This window comes from Chenopodium album, chromosome 6 (genome assembly GCF_948465745.1).
Source record: "Chenopodium album chromosome 6, dcCheAlbu1.1, whole genome shotgun sequence".
Lineage (NCBI taxonomy): Eukaryota > Viridiplantae > Streptophyta > Magnoliopsida > Caryophyllales > Amaranthaceae > Chenopodium > Chenopodium album.
Window position 1 is genome coordinate 68,806,899 of NC_137839.1, and position 19,474 is coordinate 68,826,372.

At 34.6% G+C, this 19,474-nt stretch overlaps 1 protein-coding gene across 2 annotated transcripts; it reads left to right on the forward strand.

Moving 5' to 3' along the window:
* The first annotated feature begins 7,421 nt into the window (after positions 1-7,421).
* LOC145635083 (uncharacterized) lies at positions 7,422-15,011 on the forward strand. Of its 2 annotated transcripts, XR_014113776.1 has the most exons (9): positions 7,422-8,015; positions 8,280-8,346; positions 8,953-9,191; positions 10,070-10,271; positions 11,422-11,550; positions 11,959-12,053; positions 12,142-12,257; positions 14,401-14,698; positions 14,794-15,011. XR_014113776.1 is itself a non-coding variant. In XM_081686375.1 (8 exons), exons 1-8 carry the CDS (start codon positions 7,620-7,622, stop codon positions 14,465-14,467), a joined length of 1,311 nt encoding a protein of 436 aa, XP_081542501.1. In that variant the 5' UTR covers positions 7,422-7,619; the 3' UTR covers positions 14,468-15,011. The 2 variants fall into 2 exon arrangements, 1 of the variants encoding a protein (XP_081542501.1); XM_081686375.1 differs by having other exon boundaries at positions 14,401-15,011.
* Positions 15,012-19,474: the final 4,463 nt, after the last annotated feature.

Consider the following 19,474-nt stretch of genomic DNA (forward strand, 5'->3'; position numbering starts at 1 on the left):
TGATCTACGGTCCCAAAACCACCATATCTCCGCTTTGTATATATATATTAGTATACTAAAAAAAATTATTGAAAGTTGGGATTTCCTGTCTATGTGAAAAACAACTCAATTTGTATTTCATTTAGAAAAAATTGACATGATTAATCCCAACTTTCCTTCATTCGCTTAAACTAATCCCAACTTTGGATTATTTTTTAATAACCCGAACTTTATTGTGAAATTTCTTCTAATGGCGCCCAAGTGACCTGTAACCATTTGAATAGGTAAATTTTTACAAAAAAATACTTACACATGTCACTACATAATTGGTCAAAAACACTAATTAACAAAATTATTAGTTACTAATCAACACTTAACTAAGTAAATATAACTAATTGCTTAAAACTAATTAAAAAAAACCACCACCATCAGCCACCCGCCTTGCCCCCACACACCCAGCCCTCCGCCGCCTCCCCCATTCCTGGTCGTGCCTAGAACCCCCTTGTGTAGGCAATCACCACTCAAAAACTTCAAGCGTCGCCCCTAAACCACCATATCTCCACCGCGTAACCCCTCTCCCTCCCCCGAAAAATCCCTAAAAACCTCTCCCTCCACCGCATAAAACCTCCAAATGCCTTGCATCAACTTAATTGGAGTCAGTGGTGAAATGCTTGCTCGAATTATTTATCAGTTTGGATGATTTTTTTTTTTTGAAACTATAAAATCGGATGAGTTTTGTTGGTGAATTAAGGGGTTTTGTGATGGGGGGTTTTTGGTGGTTTAGGGGGGTAGGGGAGGGGAAGGGGATGGGTCAGGGAGCGGCGGCGGCCAACACCATGGCGGGAGAGTTTGGCGGGGGTGGGGGAAGGGAGGTGGTTGGGTTGGTGTTTTTTTTTATTAGTTACTATTTTTAAAATTATTTTAATTTATATTAATTTTTTTTTGCCAATTACACACTGACACATGTAATCCAACTTGTTATAACAGGTAATTTGACCGGTTAGGACCATTAGAAGAAATTCACCATAAAGTGGATTATTAAAAAATAATCCAAAGTTGGGAGTATTTTTGGAGAATGAGGCAAGGTTAGGATTATTCCTGTCAATTTTTCCTTTCATTTATGAACTCTGGCCTTAATGAAGTACGGAGTAGTAAGGATCTAAGGAGTAAGGACTAAGCACTTGTTCTCTTCAACTGGTTTAGATACTTAGACCATCTTCAATGGGGAGACTCAACTTTGAGTATTGAAATACAAAATGAGTTGTTTTTTACCTCCAATGGTGAGACCATACCCACTTCTCAATTTAGCAACTCATGTAAAGTCTAATTTCCCAATGGTGAGACTCTCTATAATATACAAATATCACTTTCAATTTATGGACCACCATTAATTATTGTAAGATTAAAAATAATAATAAAAAAAAGTAAAACTTAAATTAATTACAAAATATATTAGAATATTAATAAGGGCCCACTCTTTTTGTCAAATGAGACTCAAATTTGAGTATCTAAACTTAGCAACTTCCTTTTGGATTCTAAGTTTAGATACCAACTTATTGGTATACATTGCAAAAAATACACTCTCTCTCCTAAAAATACTCACTTGAGTTTCACCATTGGAAAGGGTCTTATTACTTATTTTATAATAAATTCAAATAAGATCAAACTAAACCAGAAATATTCAGATAAGATCATATCAGAACTTTTAATTATCATTTACTTATTGCTAAATATCGTTAATTGCGTAGTATTTTTTTTTTTTTATGAAAACAGCCCGCTTTGTGTGTAGTGTGACCACTTATTAAAGAACAATGTAATCTCTATAACAATAACCAAGTAATCCCTGTGATATTAACCGAGTAACCCCTATAACACTAACCAAGTAAGTAAGTAACCCTTTAACACTGACCAAGTAGCCCCCATAACACTAACAAAGTAACCCCTATGATGGCTGGTCACACCGTGTGGCATGTCACATATAAGAATTTGTGTCATGAAAATTATATATTTAAAAAGTTCATAATGAGGAGAATCTAACACGATCCATTTTGATAATGTTTTTCCGTTAGAGATTAATATTAAAATGCAGTCAAAATTTAGTCAAATTATTAAATCAGACAAACCAAACTACATAATAAAAATTCAAATCAGATTAGATCTCTTTTTATTTCAGGTGAATTCCAAGTGAAGAGAATAGGAGTGTGTGAAAATTATTACTGATTGTTAAAAAAAAAGGAAAAATTAGAAATAATAATCCCAATTTTCATCAATTTTGCTACAATAATCCCAACTTTAAATTATTCTGTAATAATCCAAACTTTGGGGGTTCCTCTTTTTCTTCAATCCCAAAAACCGAAAACCGGTTGAATGGGTAATTTTTTTTATATTTTTTTAAGTGACACTTGTCACAACTGAATTGGCTAAAACAATTTATAAGAAAATAAAAATAAATTAATCCCTACCTTATCCTTAGTAAGAGACTGCTCTTATGAATAGTGCACGGACCATTATGCCCCTCAAAATATTTGTTTACCTTATTACCCCCATATGTAAATTTGTAAGTTTCCTTACACTTTCTAATTGGGAAATTGTCCGTACATTTTCTTAATCATTTATGAGTTTTGAGCTTTCTTTCTCCTTTCTCTCTGTTCACCTTTCATGAAGTACTGATTTTTTCTTAACCATTATGAGTTTAGTTCTTCTTGTCTTGAAGTACTGATTACTCTTGAACATTTTTACTTTCTATTAATTTCTTCTCCATCTCTGTTCACCATCTTTATTAAAGTATATAATTTCACAATCCCAAAATTATATAAGAACAATTAAAATCAAAATTACATCGTTTTCAATTGGTCATAGTTGTAAAAAAAAAAAAAAGGTCATATATTTATAAAATTAATATACTTATTAAAGTTCACCCCTGCTATATATTGGATTAATGGATTGTAGTACTAATTAGTATAATTTTAAGAGATTTCACATTTTTTTATGTGAAAGATTTAGTTGATTATCAACTACAAGTTTCCATTTGCTATTAATTTCAAATTATAATACTTATTACCAAATTTAAGTGGTACTGTTAAGCTCATTTGCAATTGTATTGTAGTATTTTAAGAGGAGACAAATGAGGGGCTTTAGCAAGGATGTGGAGTGTTAATCGAATGCGGGTAGATGAATTGAGATTAATTGCCAGAAAATTTGAATAGTGAATGATAGTAAGAAGAATGACGAACTTTGCTATTTGCCTTTTTTTGTTCTATCTCACAATCTTTCTATCAATTCTATCTCGGCTTGATGACTCCATTAAATAGATGAATTTGAAAGACCCATCAATTAATTAGAAATTAAAAAAAAAAAATAGAATAATAAATTTTAATTTTTTTTTATATATATATAATGGGGGCTATGGTTTAATTACATGACAATATTAGTCATTGGACATCTAAAGGTTGTTGCTTTATGTGGGCGTTTTTTTTTTTTCTATATTTTGTGAAGGTCAAAATTAAATTAACAACTTACTCATAATTGTGTTTACAGGACATTGAGACTAATAAAATTAATCAATGATTTTGTCAAAATAGATGTATTAGGAAGAACAAAAACCAAACTGACAACGGTGAAAAGGGGAAGAAAGCAAGAACGAATTCAAGGGAATTATCAAGGGTGGACAAAGAGGCTATAGGTGGAGCTGCATAGAGCTAATTTAACTCAAAGCTAAATTCTTAGAAGCATTTTGTCTGAGTTCATTTTCTACTTATTTGTTAACTGTTGAGTTTTGTTAAATCATGTATAATCAACTCCAGGTGAAGGTTCAAACACAAGCCAAGAAAATTAAGCCGGAAGGGCTGGCCACCTCGCGCGCAACGCGCGCTTTGGCTGCCCTAGTATAAAAAATAAAAATAAAAAACCAACCAAACCCCAAAATCCCACCTGCAACCCCAAAAACCAGCAGCCAAGCCCCCCAAAAACCACCAGCCAACTCCAAAACCCACCAGTTTAACCACCCTAAACGGCAGCGCTAATTCCCCCTTGCGCTGATTTCCCCTTCCCCCTCCCTTTGCACCGGTTTCCCCCTCCCCACTCGTCGTTTCTCCTTTTACCCCTAATCTCCTCTGCTCAAATCGCCGCTTAAATCCATCTCTCCCACTCCCGAACCCCCCCCAAAATTCCTCTCCACCGTCGAAAAGCCTAGTCGCACAGGGTTTCAGGGTGGTGGGAGGAACAATTGGGGGGTTTTTGGTAGTGGTGAGGGGTTTCGTTGGTGGATTTGGGGTTTCGGGGTGGTGGATTCGCAGGGAATGGATGGTGTTTCGGGGAGGGAGGAAGACGGCGGCGGTAGACGTTGTAACACCCCCGATTTACTAGCTAATAATAAACAATAAATAAAGGAAAAATAGACAACCTTTAAATATAATTGCGGAAGCATACACTTAAATCGGAGGTATTACCGCCACACTCAACAACCTGTCGAGTGTTAAGGCTTACAAAATCCCAATAAATACAACCCAATAATCTAGGTGAGCTATTTACAACTTTACAAATCGTTATAGCATATTAATCGATCACTTGAGCTCCCTTTAGCTACAATCACTTGATCAAACCTGCTTATACAAACTTGACTGCTCACCATTAAGGACAAATTCCAAAATAGATCGTTGCAAGGCCACCATAAGAAAAAGACATGGCCACAACACAAGTAGCAAAACAAAATAACACACACGTCAGCAAAAAAGCTGAGTAATCACCACATATCAGAATACAGAGAATAATATAATAATTAACATTACTAGATCAATTAAACAATGTAGCTCAAAACTACATTGCACATTGTAGTCTGAAAAAAGTAACCTTTATCAACTCAACCTTGAATAATAATACGAACTTTTACTCAATTAACTCATATAACCCATAAGTGTGCCATGCTCTTTGTTTTATACCTAGCCTTGGACATGGGTAATTCGAATAAAACCAACAAGTATAAAAACTTGAATACTCCCAATAACTAGAAAACACCTTGAACCAGACCACATACAGGCCAATTCCCACTGTAGGGGACTATAGAAAAATAAATAATAAAGATTGTACCTCATTCTTAACTCATGATTATTACCCTCTTACCAACAAGCCAAGGACTAAATTATATAACGCCGAGCCTCAAACCATGAACAAAATTAATCTCAACCTTTTGATCTCATACATAGATCAAGTAACCATTCACAAATTAATTTATAATATCTCAACAATGACACATGTTCCCAAATAATATAACAAGATCAACTCAATTAAAAAACCTCTCAACTCTTAAGGAAATTATACTAGCACCCAAAAACAATTAACTTACAACCCAAAAATAATACTCTGCATTAACAACTCTAAAACCTCGATAACACAATACTCCCTATAACAACAACATTAAAAACCCTAACATAACACAATCAATCAATGCGACAATTAAATCATATAATACCACACACTAATCATATACATATAAATCATGATCATATATAATTCACAAATTATAAAATTTAGACATAACAATACAGAGTACAATTAATACTAACAATTTATAATCAAACAAATCAAAAAATTAATTAAGGTAGTGTGATTACATAAAACAAATAATACAATCAAATTATAAACAAACGATCTAATTAAGGGTTGATAGTGTGATTACCTTTGGATAAATTACAACAGGATCAATAAAAGATCGAGCGACGTTGAAATGCACAACGTTTGATCATTATACAAAACATATTATGGTGGGCTTCTTTATAGAATAATAAAAATAATGGAGATTAGAGAATAAAAACTAAACTTTTTACAAGAATGTGGGTTTGATTAATAAATCCCACACAGAAGAAATAGGAACAATGGCTCCTTTTTTTTTTTTTTTTTTTTTTTTTTTTTAATAAAGTTAAATATTTATATATACATATAAAAATCTAATTTATCATATAAAGATTCCAACGAAAAAGTAGGATTTTATAGTTTGACAAATTTATCAAATAAAAGTACAACTCAAATTTTATCTTTTATTAAATCATAAAATATATGGGTATTACAGACGTTGTTTCACGCGGCTGGCCAACAACAAAGGGGCGGTAGGCTGGCAGTGAGGTGGTGGTTAGGGTGGCTGGTGGGGGATGGGGAGACTGACTGGTGGTTGGTGATGATGTTTGGGTTTTTTTTTTTTTTTTTTTTTTTGTTTTTTTTTGTTTTATATTTTTTCTTAATTTTTTTGACCAATTAGGGCTTGAATGTGTCAAGTGACCTAATATAATAGGTCATTGGTTTTTGTTGACTGATTTGGGATTGAAGAAAAAGAAAACCCCTAAAATTTGGATTATTCTAGAATAATCCAAAGTTGAGATTATTATGAGTTAAGAGTACAAGTAGGTACTCAATTCTTCAATTTTTCACCTTTTAGGTATTCAATTTTTTTTTGCTCACCTTTTAGGTACTCAAACTTATTTTCAGGCTAATTAACTCACCACTAACCATACCTAATTAAAAAAAAAATAACTAATTTTTTTGTTGAAGCATTCAAAAAGTAGTCGTTATTAGGCTATTTAAAGAGGTCTGGACTATGCAAAAAAATGCCATGAATACACCAGCAACAAAGTAGCAGCAAAACAGAATCAATCTAGTTTTCTTATCCTAAATTCATCATCAACGATTTTCCAAGAATAAAAAAAAATAAAAATAGAACAACTACTGCTTCTTCGAGATCTTCCCTTCTGTACTGCAGTCTAGTTGAAGCAAAACCTCCCTTGTTTTACTTCGCAAAACACATTTAATCAAACCCTTCCGCATAATAAACAACAATCAAACAAAATCCATCAACAACACTAGCATAATCCATCAACAAACAATAACACAGCAACAAATCAACATCATCAATTTCGTTCACAAAACCCACAAAACCATAAACCCTAACTCGCAAAATAAGATCATCAATTGGCCAAAAAATTCGAAATTTATATCAAAATAACAACAAAAACAATGAGTAATGAAGGTTACCTAAAAAAAAAGGTTGCGCTAAGCCGCTAAGTGTCGTTTTCCCCAAATTTGCCCAAAGGAATGCTCGTGTTCTTCACCAAATGCGCAGCTATTTTCCAGAATTGGAAAGAATAAAGGGGGAATAAAAGGAACGAAAAATAAGAAAAGGGGAAAAAAAATTCTGACCCGCGCTTTTTTAATTCGGGTGGGCCCCACTTAGAGTTAACCCAAGGTAGTGAATTGTTTACCAAGGGTCCTCAAAACGGTGAAGAAAATAAATTCAGTACCTAAACGGTGAAAAATTGTAGAATTGAGTACCCAAATTTATGCTTAACTCGATTATTATAGCAAAAAAAAATTGATGAAAGATGTGATTATTATTTTTTAATTTTTTTTTAAAAATAAAATAAAAATATTATCACTCCGTATAACTGAAAAAGGTCAGCGAAAATCAGGCAGTCCTCTAATTCAATCGTCTCCGAACTTGTCTTGATTTCAGATTTTTAGTAGAATCATTCAAATTCAACATCTTTCTCTTTCAATTCATTTACCTAAATTTCCCATTCACTCTCCTTAAACCCTCATTTCTCCCCTAATTCACAACTCCAAATTCGATTCTCTGAAACCCTAGAATTTCTAAAATGGCATCCAAGAAGAAAGAACCTGAGGTTTTCAATTTGCTGAATTTATACCAAGATGACGACGACGAAGACGAAGATGAAGACATGGAGGATGTTGAAAAGGAGAGAGAATCTGAATCTCAACGAAGCGAAGAATTGCGAGGTTCGAACAACAATGAAGACGAAGATATGAAGCTGAATGACGAAGTTGGTGCTTCTAATGCAGTTTCTACTACTACTACGACCTCTACCACTACACGATTCACCTCTAATTCGACTATGAAATGGAGCAGTTCAAAGCCGCCAACGCCGGTGCAGGCTCAGAGCTCTGTGCTGGATTCGGATGTGTCGCGGAAGAGGAGAGAGAAGCCGACAATTGTTGATTATGCTCATGATGATGTTGCTATGTCTCCTGAGGTATGATATAGTTCTATGTTATTGTTTTGAATTTTGTTGTGAATTTTGTTTATGATGTTAATTTGGTGGGAGTTAGGATTATTCAATCGATTGCAATTCGAATAGTTAGGCTGGTGATGAGGAAAGTGCTAGTTAGTTTATTAGTGTTATGGATGAAGTAAGAAGTGGTGGATGATTTGGTGCGTAAGATTCTAATTATTATGAATGTTTGATTCTTATGTTGTTATGGTTAATGAATGAGTTGCAGTGGTATTTTGATTTCAGGATGGAGAGATATTGGGCACGAGTGCTGGTCGAGTCACGTACGGTGAAGAGCTCACGATTACTCATGGTATGGAGTGTGTATTTGGCAAGTTTTAGTGACCTAACTTAGCCTTATAGTTGTTTCCTGCTTAAAATTTGTTAGGTTGAAACTAGAATGCTAAAGCAGTCTTTTTACTGAACAAGAAATATTACAGATTTTCATTTTAGATCATGTTTGGTTGGATTGTTTTTTGATTGTAAACGGATTCAAATAAACCATTACCGTTTCCAGTGTTTGGTTGAAAGGTTTGGTAACAACTACCATTATTCAAGAGGAATAGTTTCCACCCATTTGTTACCTCTCTAAAACCTAAGGTAACAATTACCCTTACTCTCCTCAAACAAAAATAAAGGAAGATAGGTTTATGCGATTCCTTTCCATGATCAAACCAAACAAATGGAAAGGTAAGAGTTAAATGGTTCCTTTCCTACCACTTATTTGTTTCCTTTCTTCTCCATTTCCATTAGTCATACCAAACGCCCCCTTATTTTGTTTATGTTTCTTTACAAATAATAACATGATGATAATTGTACTTGAAATGTGAAGGGATGGAGTGTGTATGGTTTGTTTAGTATAAAATTATGTACGATGTATCCAAATAATTAACTCTTTATGTTTTGTGCTTTGGTGTAGATATTCAACAGAGGACAACTGTAACTAATGTACAGATCACGACATCAAATAATCCGGTTGACTCTCCTCAGTTGTCTGCTCACGTAGATGTTTTGCAACTTGATCATAGTGTGACAAAAGAATCAGAAGCTATGGTTGGAGAAGGTGTCAATCTCACTGGGGAAGACGGAATTGGTTCTGACCCATTACAAAAATTTCTGCGACCACCACCAGAAGATATGTGTTCAGATGAGTTACAGGTTAGTATCTACTTCTACTAGGCCCCATAACATGGCACTCTCGTTAAGTTGTATTTTTTGCTTTTAAAAAAACTATTCATCATATATGAGTCTTGACAAAATAACTGGGTTGCAAACATTTATGTTGGGTCCAATTTGGCAGCTTGAAATTGTACTTCCAAGCATTAAAGATACATGATTCATTTAAAAAGATTGTCTCCGAAGTAACTTTTCTTAGAGAGGTGAGGGGAGGACTGAAGGGTGCACGAGTACGTGGTAATGGCCCTAATGGGTAGGGAGAATACTCCATTGATCATGGTGAGAATTGAGCAGCATTCTTGCTTGTGGTGGATTTGAGAAGCATTGGCTGATCTCTTTGATTCTCATTTCTCTAAATCAATTATAAAATTTGTTGAGATGGGCCTTTTGGAAATTATAATTGATAAATTAATTTTGACATGGGTTTATGGATCTTATCTGATGCTTAAACAAAAGCACTAATCAGGCTTGTCTGCTTACATGGTGCAAGAAGCTCAAAGCTTCAAGCAAAAGAACAGTAAATTTTAATTGCATTAGAGGTGATTAGACTATACTTTGGAAATATTTTTTCCTGTGGGTCTTTTGAAAACAGTAGGAGTCTGGTGCTTGTTTATTTTCATTTATCCATAGTTGGGTCTAACTTTTCGTAATTTACTTTAGATATGCTCTACGTCTCTACAACGTCAACCCAGTCACTAAGAAGTTGAAAATTCCTATCATAATCTGCTATTTTTGGGTTAGGTCAAGGTCGGGTTAATTTTTCCCAAGTCTAATCGTAAATATCTCTAATGTGCTCAAGTGTTTGCCAAGGATCCTGTTCTGCTTTTCAAAGGTTTATATTAAGTCTTTTGTTTTTGCAGGAGAAGATCAATAGGTTTCTTGCACTGAAGAGGCAAGGAAAAAGCTTCAATGTAGAGGTTCGCAATAGAAAAGACTACCGAAACCCTGATTTCTTACGCCATGCTGTGAGGTATCAAGATATCGATGAGATAGGGTCATGCTTTATTAGAGATGTATTTGACCCACATGGCTATGACGAGAGCGACTACTTTGATGCAATAGGTCGTTAACAATATCTTAGAGCTTAATCTTTTTGCATCTATCTTGCATGTAATTGTAGGGTTTTTTTCCTTTTTTTTCTTTTTCTTTTTCTCTGGGCATTTTCTTGATGATATATGTGTTAAAATTTTAGATGCAAGCCAGGCAACTTCTCCGTTTTGGCAATATTGAACATGTGCTTTTAATGTTTCAAGGATTAAAGTTTCATATTGATGTGTATCTGGGTTCAGTGATCCATCTGTGTTATATACATATGTATAAAATTGTACATGATATCTTGGGTGCTGTATTTTTTTGGTGATATGCCTTATAGCCCCCCTTTTGTGCTTTAATGATACTTTGTTTTGGAATATTAATTGCACTTGCTTGTCACTTATCAAAAGGGAATTCAAAGGCTTAAACCAAATGCTGTTACTGTAAGAAATGCTAATATCGAAGTTTAGGGATATTTCTAGGTCTCTTTTTTTTATCATATGTCATATCAGCTGGATATGATTAGCTCCTTTTAGATTCTGATATACTATGTGTTAGCGTCAATGTTATTAATCTCTTCCCACTCTAGAAAACTCATTTTTGAAATTGTTTTGTTTGCTATTAATTTTGGATGATATGTATGCTTGAAATGCTGTAAAACTGGGGTTTTTTTTTTTTTCATTTTGGAACCTGTTTTTGTGAAATGCTTCTTAACTGGAATTGTTTTGTTAAGATTGCTGTGCATTTAGAGTCAAGTCCTTTGTTTTTGGCAGTACTTGTTTCCGCTATTGGTAGATAAGCTATATAGTACATGATATCTTGAGAGCTTTTTTTTTTTTTTTTTTTTTTCAAATTTTTTAAGTTAGGGTGCTCTGGCCTTACTGTTGAGTGGTACTTCCCTGGTTTTTATTTAAAAAATCCTCATATCATCGAAAAAGCCCAAACATTGATTAAACTGTTGTTCCTGTTTGTGATTCTCATTTCAAAGTAAGGAAAATCTGCAAGTTTCCTTTGTTATTTAGTTTTTAGTCAGCTAATACATTGTAGCTTCTTTTTATAATGATGTGATATGCGATGGCTATAAATCTTGCCCTTCTCCCACCTTTACAAGCCTGCATTTACTACCTATGCTGCCATGTCCATAATGCCTGTGTGCTAATTCCCTATTTTCTGACAACAGAAGCTGATATGAAGCGTGAGATGGAAAGAAAGGAGCAAGAGAGGAAGAAAAATCAGAAGATGGACTTTGTTTCTGGGGGAACACAGGCTGGAATGGTTTCTACCTCACAAAAAGTTATGCCTAGTCCAGGTGCTCATTTAGTGCGTTATAACAAACTTGTTAGCTTATACTTCTTTTATTTCTGAATACATGCATCATTCTGACTTTTTACCCTATACATATGCTAAACTAGACCACATTTCAGTATTAATATGTGAATAACTGTTGTTATTTTAATTGTTGTGGGTTTATCTTAATTTTATGGTTTTTTTTTTTTTTTTTTTCTTTCTCTTTCTCTTCCCCGAATATTTGATTGAAGTTATTAATGGTCAATGTTGTGTGTTGGCATGCATGAAAATCAAACTTATGCAAGTATTGAGAAATAGTTTAAGTCTAATACTTGATCTGTTCGCCAATATGTTTAATGATATATATAATTGTTTCTTGTATTTTTTAAGCTGGAATTGACTTTTTGTCCTTGCTAATGGTGGTCTCCAGGAGTTACCAATCTGTCTTCTTCTGGATCGCAGTCAGGTTCAGCTGACACGTTGATACGGGAGGGTCGACAAAACAAGAAATCAAAATGGGATAAGGTTTCATGCAATCTATAGTCTATAATTTAGTAGATACTTCTGTCTGGAAGTTTACTGAGTTCTTAAATGGATGGTTGGTTGGTTTTAGGTGGATGGCGATAGAAGGAATGTGACGGGCAGTGGGCAGGAGTCTTTATCTGCGGTTGGAGCACATGCAGCACTCCTTTCTGCTGCTAATGCTGGAGCTGGATATGCTGCTTTTGCGTGAGTTTGCCTGCACTGTTTGTCATTTATTCACGGTTGTGCATGGTTCAGTGTTTCTAGATTTTTTAGGCCTCATAGTGCATTACAGATTTGTGCTTCAACTGATTTCAAAAATCGAATATCTTAAATCCTGATATCAATATAGTAGTTTGGCTGTTTAGGCACTTTAAACATCTTTGTCATGATAGACGTACTTAGGGGTGTCCATTATTCGGACTCCAGTCCGAAATCCAATCCAGTCCAAATAAGCTATTTGGATTGGATTTGGACTCAAAGTTTTTGAAATTACAACAACAACAACAACAACAACAACAACAACGGACTGGATTCGGACTATGAAATTTTAATTTGGATTGGATCGGATTGGATTTTGAAAACTTTGGATTTAGACTATAAAATGAGAGTCCAAATATATTTCGGATTGGATTGGACTAGGCTTCAGTCCAATCCAAAGTCCGAATGGACACCCCTAGACGTACTCGCAAAGTAGGATCTTGAATATATCTTCAAGGCTTTGAGTTCCAAGGAGGTGAGTGAGGCGCTAGGTTAGGCCAATGAAGGTGAGGAAATCTAAATGTGTTTACATGTCCAATATGACTATTCATGGGTATAAAGTATCTCTTATTTGTAAGAAAGAGACATAATATACCTGACACGATAGATTATATCAAGTTATGACAAGGTTTTTTGCAAATTTCCAACAAAGTGTGTTGCTATACAGAGTTACAGACTATCAAACTATGTAGGGTTGAAAATATTTTGGTTGCTGGAACAGGGAAACAATTATAGAAGTAGCAATTAAGCTGCTATTTCGGGTGAGGTATATTCCATGGATTGGAAAATGATGCAATGTCATTGTGGAGGGACTCGGACACCTATGAAACTATTATGGTTTATTGGTGGTCCATACCCTCTTGGGAATACAGATCCCTATATTTTCTATATCTCAACATCACAACGTAGTTTCTACTACTTACCATGGATAATGAAAATTCTATATTTCTATCAATAATGGCATATCAAACAAGGTATTATCAGTGTGCTTAGTATTATGCTTGTGCTGAGAAATCAAGTTTTTTGAAAGCTGTTGAGAAATCAAGTTTATTTGAAAGCTGTTGAGAAATTAAGTATTTACAGAACAATCCCTAATTTAAAGGCTTCCCAAATTCCATTTAAGTGAGTGTGGTAGGTATAATATGGATGCAGATTGGGTAAATGGCTGTGTTACTCTCTGGCTGACTGTTTGACGCTAATGAGATTAAGTTATAGTAAGGTATACTTTTAGGTCTCTGAAGTGTGATAGTTACCTAAATTTGTGGTAAAAATTTTATGTAGTTATGGCTCTTGATAGTCCTTGTGGCTCTTGCTGTGATGATTGTATTATAGAGTATAGCTGTGTAAAGCGATAGAATATTGATCCTTTTGTCACAGCCTCACAGGTGTTCTGAATTCTGGCTCTTTTTGGAGTTCCAACTTCCATAGATCCATAGTAGGAAAACCCATGTGATGTTTAGTATTTACCCATTAAGGGTTTTTGTTGAAGCCTGGTAAATGAAATCTCCAAGAGGTTTTGTCATTAATCATCTATAGCATGCTGATCTTCTTTTTTTCGGGGTCATTTCTGGTAGTCCCAGAAAAGTAGTATAAAGTGCTGGGCTTAATTCACAAAGCACGACTGCACTTATAAACTCTTCTGGATGGAATATCTCTGCTCTAGTGCTTTGTGGACCCTCTTTAGTCTACTCCCCTAAAAGGATCAAAGTTAAAAATAGGTCTTAAGAGTATAATTTGATATTACACTGCTCAAATGTTCATGTGACTTGATCAATATTTTTCTTAAAGCTATGCATCTGGTATAGCAGTATAGCACTGTGTTTTACACTTTTACCATTAGTCAAATACTTATTATATCAATTATCAAGGCTTCTTGTCGAATAACAGTAGAATATTGAAGCACTTGTGTTCACCTGGTATGAAGACTTTGAATTTTATGCCAGCTGTACATTTGAAGATGGTTTTTGACTAGTATGTTAACAGTGATTTGCTGGGCTGACGGGCTGACCAGGGTTTAACTGTATTCTTTGTTTACTGACCATTGACTTCTGGTACCTTGGGCTATTATCTGACCCTCGTAAAATTTTAGGCAACAAAAACGGCGGGAAGCAGAGGAGAGAAGATCAAGTGATAGGAAGGCAGAGAGGAGAACATGAATCCTTTGTTTTGCTGGCTATAATTTTAGCGACTAACAAGACCATCAGAAAAGAGCAAGGAGATTGTTTGCAATCCATTGTTATGAATCTGTCGACTGTTTTCCATCGGTGAAAACTCAGCATGATGGTAATGTCGATAAGCTTCTAGCTGTCTATAGCATTGTTGCTTATCATGGTACCGAGGAGGCTTACAAGATTATCCTGCTAAGGTTGAACTACCTGAAACTAATGGTAATTTTACTTCCAGTATCTGAAATTCATTGGTTTGTGTGAATCATGGAAAGCAAATTACTTAGAAAATGGCCAAATTATAAATTGTTTTGTAGGTTGTCCTTGATATGATTTACTTGGCAAGAAGAAATGAGGCATATTAAGCCAATGCATTTTTTTTTTCTTTCTGGCAAGCACGTGTTTCTGAACTGCTTGTATATACAAATTCTGTATTTGCTGCTTGAATTTATGAGATTGGGGCAATGCCCGTTGTAACTTTATAAGTGCATTTAGCTGTAATATGATTATACTATGAATGATTGAGCAATGCTTAGTAGATGAAAAACATTACAAATGAAAGCACATTGGCAAAAGAATGTCATATCCTAATCTTGTTGCATCATGGACAAATTAGAACAGGAGACGAGCAGCTCATGTCTCTCAGATTTAATGGAAATTATGGGATCCGTGCTAAACTCCTTGCTCACCATGTTTCATCATCTTCCTAACTAAATTCTCGAAATAATTTTACTTCGTGACCCTCAACACCCTTGTAATTTCAAGTTTGGAATAATCTCCACGGAAGAGTTAACTCATCGACCCTCAACACCCTTGTAATTTCAAGTTTGGAATAATCTCCATGGAAGAGTAAAATCATCGAAAACGCGTCTAAATGGAGAACACCTGGGGCTTCTGGAGGGTGGTTCTATTTTAAAAACGGGGCTTGAATATTTTGGAATTTTGGTGATACATGATATTATGATAATGACCCTATCTGGGTACTGTATTGTTTGGGCTTAAATAAAATAATTTTGATTAGAAGTCAAGTTCCCCGAATGTCAGATGTGCATAGTGTGGAAAATTAAGCAAGTCATTAATTATTTATTCGTTGATATATGAAATTTCCTCTCCACCGTCGTCAACTATATAAAATAAAATTCGTTTACAAATGCTTTATTGAATTCAAAATCGGATCTAAGAAGTCTAAACTGAAAACAACTTTATGATATAATACGTAGATTTGAACCTACATGTTAAGGTATTTAGTTGGTTTTAGTTACAAGTGTTTGATGAGAATAGCAAACTTAACATTTTGTCAAATGTATTGATGAGAATTATAAAACTTTTCGATTTGTCAAATATGTACGAATTATAAAGGAAAATTTCTAACTAGAGTTGACTATCGATTGATATTTCTAATTTTCTATGACTTAATAAAATAATGGAGTATTCTTCGATTAAGTAAGTGGTGGTGGTCGTCTGGTCCTAATTGCTTAGAAGCTTTTTCAAGTTTGATTATTTTTATTTATTTATTTGGGTACATAAGGAGACAACGTCATACCCTTTATCATGTTGGTATCTCACACAACTTAAAATATTTCAAATTAACAAGGGTCTGTTCTTATTGACTGAACTGAAATGAAATGAAGTGAACTGAATATTTTATGAGAGAAGAAAATTAAGAACTGAACTCAACTTATTGGAGTTGAACTGAATTAAAATGAAAATAATCTTAAGAGAACATGCCCCGAGTCTTTTTGAGAGTAGAGCTATGTCGGGCATTTAAAACATTTTTTTTTTTTTGACAACGGTTTAAATAAAATAAAGGTATTACAAACTAAGAGCACTATTAGCTCCTCTATTACAACGAGAATACATTAAATTAAAGTACTTCCACAATTGATCTTGTTGGTTTGAAAAATCTGCCATTATCCTTTGAGCATGCAATGAGGAACACACCTTTCTGATTATGTATTCCACATTCTCTTGAACTTGGAGAATGCATTGGAATACATATTAACGAGTTGAAAAGGACACCGAGTGCCTATATCAATAAGTAAATGGGGTAGGAAAACATAGCGATTAGGGCGTAACAACACACATTGAATCACCCTTACAAGTGATTCGATACCCTTAACTGTGGGTACCATTGATCCTTTCTCAAGGAAAGAGACCATTGACATACTATAAACCTCCAAAATAACCTTTCGGAGGCCCCCAAACATTTCATTTTGGGGAGCAGTGTTAAGATAGGCATTTTTCAAAGTAATAGATTGAAAATCCACTACTAAGCTGAAACAAAGGACATCAAGGGACAACCTTTTGAAACTCTTTCGACTGAGAAAATCGAAAGAGGAAACAACAAACAAACAACAAACCCTAACCAACCATATGAACCAAAACATACCATAACAATGACAAATTCCCCACAAAACCAAACCTCGCATAACCAAAATTCTAAACAGGAGCAGGACACACCCCTTTAAACCCATAATTAAACTTGACAAACCCCAATTAGAACAAAGAGAACCGCATCTCATAGCATCAAACTCATAGCAAAGACCCATAGAAGCGAGGAAAACTAAAATTAAACCAAAAAAGCCATTAAATAAGCAAGAAACCAACCAACAGTCACCAGCCTCCGATTACCGCCTTTACCGTGAAGGTCAAATTGGACTAACATCAACGACGGCAAGACAACCAAGAGACAAACCCGAAATGGTGACATAAACAGAAAATGGGCGGAGGAATTTAAAGGAACGAGAATAAAGCCCAACGCAAGAAAACGAACAAACCCTATCTCTAACTTTACCTTTACCAACTCGATCTTTTCGATCACACGAAGTCGGCGGCGTTAGAGCTAACCTACTCTAACTTTACCTTTACCAACTCGATCTTTTCGATCACACGTAGTCGGCGGTGTTAGAGCTAGCCTTCGAATATTGTTTCGTCAAACGAAACTTTAAACCCAATTGAAAACGACCTTCTTACCCTCGAGTACCCAAATCACAAAGCTACTAGAACTTTAAAACTGAAAACTGAGAAAACCACCTTGAGAATTTCCGGCGAGAAGAGGTTAAACACTAAGCGGAGTTTGAAGCCCGCTGGGAGCCTGGTTCCACTTCACCTTCAACGCTGGAACACGAGCAAAGAAAAGCTTAAAACATAAAAGAGGAACCCGCCGGAGAATCGGCCGCGGTGCCGGAACTCCGATGAGTTCTAAGTTTCAGGAGGGTTTTCTTTTAGAGGAGAGAGAACAGAGTAATTGAGTTTTTTTGCAAAGTCTATTTTGATGGCATTTAAAACATTGGGGATAAGGAAAGGGTAAGGAAATACTCGCTCCTAAAGTTTTTATAGTAAGGGATTCATCCTAAGATATAAAAAATCTCAAAACTAGACTAAAGGCCAGTTCTCTTCAGCTTAATTTCATTTAAGTTCATCTAAGTTCCAATCAGTTTAGTTTAGTTCTATTCAGTTCCTAATTTCCTTTTCTCATAAACAATTCAGTTTAGTTCAGCTCCAATTAGTTCAGTTCAGTTCAAAACTAGACTAAAGGCCAGTTCTCTTCAACTTAATTTCAATTTAGTTCAGTTCATTTTAGTTTAGTTTAGTTAGGTTCAGTTTCTAATTTCCTTTTTTTTATAAACAATTCAGTTCAGTAATCAGAATAGACCCTAAATACTAAGTGACATGGAATATCAATCGTAGTTAAAATTAATTTTGTCAACTTTTTATGATATACATGAATTACAAGTATTCATAAAAAAAATTTGAAAAAAGTGAATATTATAATATAATATAATATGAATGGTTGTCGGTTAATTAAATTGTTTATCTGATTTAGGGTTTAAGGTTGAGCTATATTTGAATAAGCCCAGTGAAATTTATCTTGGCTTGGCTTGGCTCAGCTCATTATCATCTTAGTCATTGTCAAGGTATTTGGAGCTCTCTATGCCAACAACTCCACCATTGTCCACCCGTTCTTTGGCAACTACTACAAGGTCTACAACATTCAAGGCTTCAAGCTCCCTTTAGGATGGAGTTGTTCCGAGGCAACCAAGTGTTAAAGGCTAATTTTTAGTTGAGAGTATTTTAATTCAAGAGATGTGATAACTTCTTTTTTCCCTATAACTTTCTTTGACTTTTAATTGTAACATTGAACTTTCATGCTTGGCAATGCACATTTTATGTCATTATAGTACTTGATAATGTGAAATAAAAAAATTAGAAGACAATCATTTATATTACTTTCAAAGGTGGTAAAATAAAAAAATTCCAATGTTATATACACCCCTTTGACCTATTTTTCACCAAGCGCTTGAATAGGAGTATAAATACAAGTTTATCTGTCAGATAAACGAATTTTTGTTAATCTGGTGGCATTTCTGTAAATATATTGAAAAAACATGGTTATTCATTCAGTACTTTTGGTGAGTTGTCTAATTACGGTTTGCAACTTGCTTTTACTATTTGGTAAGAAAATTACACATGTACCCTTCAACTAGTACATAAAAAGATGCATGTACCCCTCCACTGATACTTAAAAAGATATATAATTACCCCCTCAGATAAACTAGTTACAGCTCCTTGAATAGACACGAGCAAATAAGACAATTATTTTTAATCTAAACAAAAATATAGTGGAATAGAAGATAGTGATCTAATTCTTTCCTATCATCATTTCTATAGTAATTAAGAAGATGAATTGAAAGCAAAGGGAGTACCAATTAATTAGAGTTGTGATATTTTAGCAAACGAGTAGTTTTAAGAGGTAGCCCCATTAATATCCTAGATAAACATTAATCTCCTAGATAAACTTTGGTATGACTGCAGCAATTTTGGAGATAACGGTAGCAGAAACCGTTATTTGTATGGATTTTACAAATATACCCTCATTTTACGAATAACCTTAGGTGTGTCTTGCACCCGGATGTATAAAAAAATTCCATGGGCATTGAGGCATGCAAAGAAATGGATTATATGAAGTGTGATGCATACATCTTAACTACCTAACCC